The 6,000-nt window shown below is 33.7% G+C and overlaps 1 protein-coding gene across 1 annotated transcript in view; it reads right to left on the bottom strand.

Moving 5' to 3' along the window:
• Positions 1-5,800, bottom strand: part of LOC132751861 (rab3 GTPase-activating protein catalytic subunit-like) — a 34,326-nt gene extending 28,526 nt beyond the window's left edge. The window contains exons 1-6 of the mRNA XM_060742073.1: positions 5,729-5,800; positions 4,758-4,810; positions 3,427-3,502; positions 2,821-2,980; positions 2,389-2,467; positions 1,134-1,253 (exon numbers count right to left, since the gene is read on the bottom strand). Of these exons, the coding sequence (XP_060598056.1) occupies positions 1,134-1,253; positions 2,389-2,467; positions 2,821-2,980; positions 3,427-3,502; positions 4,758-4,810; positions 5,729-5,743 (503 nt within the window). The 5' untranslated portion in view covers positions 5,744-5,800. The remainder of the gene's footprint in view (positions 1-1,133; positions 1,254-2,388; positions 2,468-2,820; positions 2,981-3,426; positions 3,503-4,757; positions 4,811-5,728) is intronic.
• Positions 5,801-6,000: the final 200 nt, after the last annotated feature.

Below are 6,000 nucleotides of genomic sequence, written 5' to 3' on the forward strand. Positions count from 1 at the left end.
AAAAGTATTTGCATGTAAATGATATTATAATAATATGTAAGTTAAAACATATTAAAATGCTTATATTCATTTCTGAAACAACCTGGTCACTTAACAATTAATACAGGAATCGTATACATGTATGTTTGTTTGTTTGGTTTTACGGCACACCAACACAGTATAATTCATATGGCATTGAAATAGGAAAGATGTTTTTTGGCTAACCGCAAGTGTTACAAACTTCAAAGAAACATCAGGGGACTGAAAACCACCTCACCTGTTGGAGCTAAGAAATGCATACACAAACACCAGTAATTCGAAACCCATTAAGTCACATGTTACTTTCACCCAGGGTTAAAAGGTGGCTGCAATTTTTATGCCTCAACCATTACAGACAACCCCTCAGCCACAAGGGGCCAGGAATCATATATTACAATGCACATGCCAAATAAGTTTTCTTGTATTCTGTGATTGATATTATCCCCATTCTTTCAAAGAAACTACAAGATTTCTTCACACTCCAGCAGAAATAAACATATGTACTGTTAAAAGATATACAAGGCTCAAATTTGATATTAGAAAATATTTATAATTGCTGCACACTTTCTTTGTAAATTTAAAAACAACAACACATTTTGACTTCACAAAAAGTAGATCTGTTACGTTTAAATTCTACACACTATTTGTGGTCACAATATTTAGTGTCATTTAAAAAAGTGGCAGTTTTTTTTTTTAAGAAAGGACCAACATGACTTTCCTGTTATAGGAAAGGCAACTTCAAATACACAGTTTATTCATCTTTTTTTCTTCAAATAAGACAAATTCAGTATTTCACAGGCTGCAATACGTATCTGTGATTGAATTATTTAACTAAAAGATGAGCAAAGTATATCGGAGCCCAACGCGACAAAACCAACATAGTGGGTTTGCGACCAGCATGGATCCAGACCAGCCTGCGCAGTCTAATCAGGATCCATGCTGTTCGCTATCAGTTTCTCTACTTGTAATAGGGTTGGTTTAGCGAACACCATGGATCCTGATCAGACTGCGCAGATGGGCAGGCTGGTCTGGATCCATGCTGGTCGCAAACGCACTATGTTGGTTTTGTCGTCACGCAGCTCAATCTTCAAACTAAACCAACAACAATATATTACCATCCAGCATCTGTAAGAGCTATGTTTACAGAGGACAGTAAAAGTTTGGCTCGGCTCTCTCCTAGTACTGCCTCTGTGTTGTTGGTGGGACTCAGTGTCACAAAATCCTGAAGTCCATACCTTGAATAGAAACATATATAAACAATGATTAACCCTTATAATCAACCAATAAACTCACATCCAAATCAGCCCATAAACTTACTAATTTAAATAAGAAATTACAAAAATGCGTTCCACTCAACTGGCATTAATTAATTATACCCAAGTGTCCTGTTATATATTCTATCCAAAACACTGCAAAAGTGGGTTATTCCATGTTAATCTCCCCACCCCATCCCACCCCTTATTTTTTACTGTTCCAGCTTCGTGATGCACTACCATTGACAATAGGGTTTGTTAACCTGTTGTGTTTATTTTCAAGTTAAATTTGTAAAAGTTCATTCATACACCCAGATAAGCTGAGAAAATCACACACAAAAATATTCTGAATTTAGGAGTAACTCTTTTTTAATCCACTTTTATTAATAAAATACCCATTCAAACCCAAAGGGCAATCCATATTTCTTCTATCCATTTTTTCGATAACTTACACACACACAATAAATAAATTGTCATTGTCACACAAAATTTCATGTAAGTATTGCCTTGAGATTTTATTCAAAATTGAAATATAAAATTTCTACAGAAGACAAAGTTATCAGATTGCAAAGAAGTGCCAGATGACCTGGCTAATTGTTCATAAAGAATACATCAAGATGAAATAACTTTATCATAATAATGATCAGTTTTGAATAATTTCAAAGAATTTCCTCACTTAAATTAATTGGGAAGAGGCCTAAAAATAACTGCTATAATTGCTACTTTTGGAAGTATAAAAGGTGGGGAGAGTTCAGATTTTTGGAAAAACTGCAGGAATTTAAAGAAAAATTAAATTGTGAGGATGCCTTGTAAAGGCCTTTGTTATATAAGGAGATAAAATCATTGAACTTTAAACTATTTGAGCCATGTCATGACAAAACCACATAATGGCTTTGCGACCAGCATGGATCCAGACCAGCCTGCCCATCCGCACAGTCTGATCAGGATCCATGCTGTTCGCTATCAGTTTCTCTACTTGTAATAGGTATTGTAAGCGAACAGCATGGATCCTGATCAGACTGTGCAGATGCACAGGCTGGTCTGGATCCATGCTGGTCGCAAACCCATTATGTTGGTTTTGTCATGACGCGGCTCATTTTGAGATGCTAAAACTTACCATCTACATATACAGTGTGCTCTAGATGGGAAATCATTTTCCATGTTCATCAAATCTCCATGTACAGTCGGAGTTATCTCTGAAATATAATTTACGAAAAGCTGAAAACTTAGTATTACATCAAATTTAGACAGATCTCTGTTCAAAATATGAAATGTTAAGAATGTAAAGACAACTGGTACTCGTAAACTACTTGACAGCCTTCCCAGGAGAGACATGTGGCTGAACTGTGGTAAATTCAATGTGGCTTACTGCTATCATCCAAAGTGTTCACTAACAACACCATCCCACCACCACATTCTCTTATACTATTGACTGATTTACAAATAAATTTTTCATCCTGATATACCCGAAATAGATAATGGACAGCTCCGACAACTGAAGCTGGACAAGTCCATTTAAAGAAGTTAAGGGGTTATTTTCTACACATACCTCTGTCACTATCATCCTCTTCCTCGCCACTTTCTTTCTCCGCAGATTTTTCTGTTTTCTCATCTTTTGACTTAAGCCAGCAATGCGTGAGAGAGAACTTGAAATCTGCAAATGCTAGGGTCTCAGTCCTTTCCTCCCAGCTTCCATTTGTATATAGACCCTAGTAAAATATTTGATGAGTGACTTAGATAACAGTTCATAATTTTAGTATTATTTTACAGTTCAGGCATACTATAATTATTATAGGGTAGCCACAATAAGATCAAACATAAACATAGTGTCATGCACTTAGCAACTAGTATTTCAATATCATTGTAACATGAATTGTTTTGAAAAAAAAAACATATTAAAGAAAAGCTATCATTTATTTTCACATTACACTAAATGCGGTCATAATTACATTTTGCTGAATCAGCTAATGTAGTTTGGATTTTCAGTTTTTGTATAAATCTACAAATTTCTTACATCAGAACAAAATACCTGTTATGTGTATTAATAGCTCAATGATGTAAAAAACATATACTCATGAATATCTGTTCCAAATTTAAAATATAGCCCAATAAACTTACAGTATCATGTTTTTATGCAATCATGTTTAAAACTTACCTTAGGAGCAGGTGGTTTAGGTGGTGTGCTGACAAGTTTCCATTCATGTAAGATTTCCTCGACCCGAGATATAAACCTAAAATTGTTACATAAAAACAGTAAAGAAAGTATTCTAAATTTTTATTCTTTGTAATGCCACATTGGACTGTTACCATATATATTATATGTCTAAGAAATCTTTTATGAGAACATTCTTCCTTTAAAAAGAACATTAACTTTAATATAGGTTTATTATTTTTGTATCACAACACTGCTTGTTTTTAATAAGACTTTGTGTTTTGTTATTTTCATATAAATGAAATACTGAGAAATACCGTAGAAACCTTACTTAAGACAAAGCCAAAATTAAGACCATCCCACTATTAAGACTTAAATCTTTAAAAGAACCAAATTTTCTGATCTTTATATCAAGATCTAGAATTCTGACCACCTGGCTTATCCACTATTGAGAACACCAGTTTCAGTCGTTTCTTTATTATAACTGACCCCACTATGGCCACTAATGAGACCACTTGTACTAACGTCAACACCTATCTAAATCACAAATTCAGTGTTTTTTTCTATATATAACTACTACCCTAAAATGGTACTGTTCCCAATAGAAAATAGACATTAAAATTCCAAATTTCTAATGTTTTATTTCCAAAAATGGCTGTTCAAAATTCCCACAAGGCCAAGTGATTTCTCTGAAATCATTTAAATTCAACATATTTATATAAATCACCACTCAATAGTTCTACCTGGACAATGGAAGCTTTTAGCTATCTTTATTCATGATTTGTAGCTGAAAAAAATGCATTTTTTACCAAATTTAAGTCAAAATAACACATTTTTTCCCAATCAATCTGGTACCGACACCATTCCCAAAGTAGAAAAAAAAAGCTGAAATTTGTTGTTATGATTCTGCTTAAAATGGCAGTGGCACCATCAAAAACAAGCTAATTAGTGAGGGCGCGAGACGAAGTTTAATAAATAAGACATCGCCGGGAGTGATATTTAAGAAATAAAATGGCGGATACACAGAGCGAAAACACAGTAATTAGCGGGCGCAGGTGGAAGTTTAATAAATAAAAGTTCAACCCACATCCATGCAAATAAGCGTGTTTTTGCCCCATGAACCCGCCAAGCGAAAAGTCAAGAATTAAGTTAAAATGGCAGGAGCACAGAGCCAAAACACGCTTCACCCTAATTAGCGTGTATTTGCTCTGCACCCCAGCTGTTTTATTTCTTGAATCTCATTCACTCCCCGCAGGGCAAAGTTTTATTTATACCTAAAAACTAATTTGTACATAAAACCATTGCCCAAACTGAAAGAGCTGACTTAAGCTTACCTTTCCCATTCTGATGCAGTTGTGAAATCTGTTATCTCGAATACTTCAGCATCCTAAAAATGTGTGATAGAAGTATTAGAACACTGATTTTCCTCCTTATATAACAGTAGCCTAAAAAAGGCCTCTTACCAATTGCAATTTTTTTTGAAATTTGAACTTTAATACACCAGCTTTTTACTTCCAAAATTAGCAATCATAATGATAACTTTTCCAAAAATAAAGAAGTGTTGGCCCCTTCCAATTTAAGTGAGGAATACCACAAGGGATTTAAAATTCCACTTGTCAGCTTGTAAATACACATATATAAAGATCAATGCAGGATGAGTAGAAAATGGTAGAATGCTAGTCTAGCAGAAGTAGCGGAATTTGCCAATATGATAGCAAGCTAGAATTTTCAAAATCAGTGTGTTTACTTTGGAACAATGGAAAAACGCAAAAAGACTTGTGTTTTAAGTTTAATATAAACTACACACTTTATGGTTAATTGGACAAGGGTGTGACTGAAACTAGCCCAAGGCAACAATGCCCTACAGTTGTTTAGGCAGTAGCAGATTTAAGCGTAGAGCAGAATAATAGCTTGTCAGTTAAACTGCTCCATTTTATTTTTTTTTATCCCTGACCTCTCTAAACATATTTGGACTTTAATCTACAAGATGTTATAGCTCTAGTTTGAATGTAAACATATACAATGTATATATGATTTTATTTGATACCTTTCCGTGTTATAAAAAAAACAGTTTATCTAAATATCAATAATTTTTGACAGGTGTTTGTACAAAATTACCTCCCTTTTATCATGTTTATATATTAAATAATCTTCCAAACATTAAACATGATATATCATAAATAGCTTGCATTGCACTAAAAAACAAAAGTTAAATATACATCCCATACAATATCAAATAAGTTTAACAAAATTTATCAATAAAATAAAAATGAAAGCAGTAAATTATGTGTAAGTTTTTTTTTACATCATCAGCTGCCATTTTCAAATATATCTTACAACGTGGTATTCTTACAGTTCACCTAGCCAATTATTAAGGTAACACTACACTAAAATATAAAAATACTTTGTATTTAGGTTAAACGCTACTAAATTTTTTTCCCTCGAATTTAATTGCATATAGTACATGTTATCAGTACAGAAAAGTACAGTACAGTACAGAAAAGTTCAGTACAGTACAGTACAGTACAGTACAGTACAGCACAGCACAGCACAGTACATCACAGCACAGCACAGCTC

This window comes from Ruditapes philippinarum, unplaced genomic scaffold (genome assembly GCF_026571515.1).
Source record: "Ruditapes philippinarum isolate M1 unplaced genomic scaffold, ASM2657151v2 ctg2167_1_1_1_1, whole genome shotgun sequence".
Lineage (NCBI taxonomy): Eukaryota > Metazoa > Mollusca > Bivalvia > Venerida > Veneridae > Ruditapes > Ruditapes philippinarum.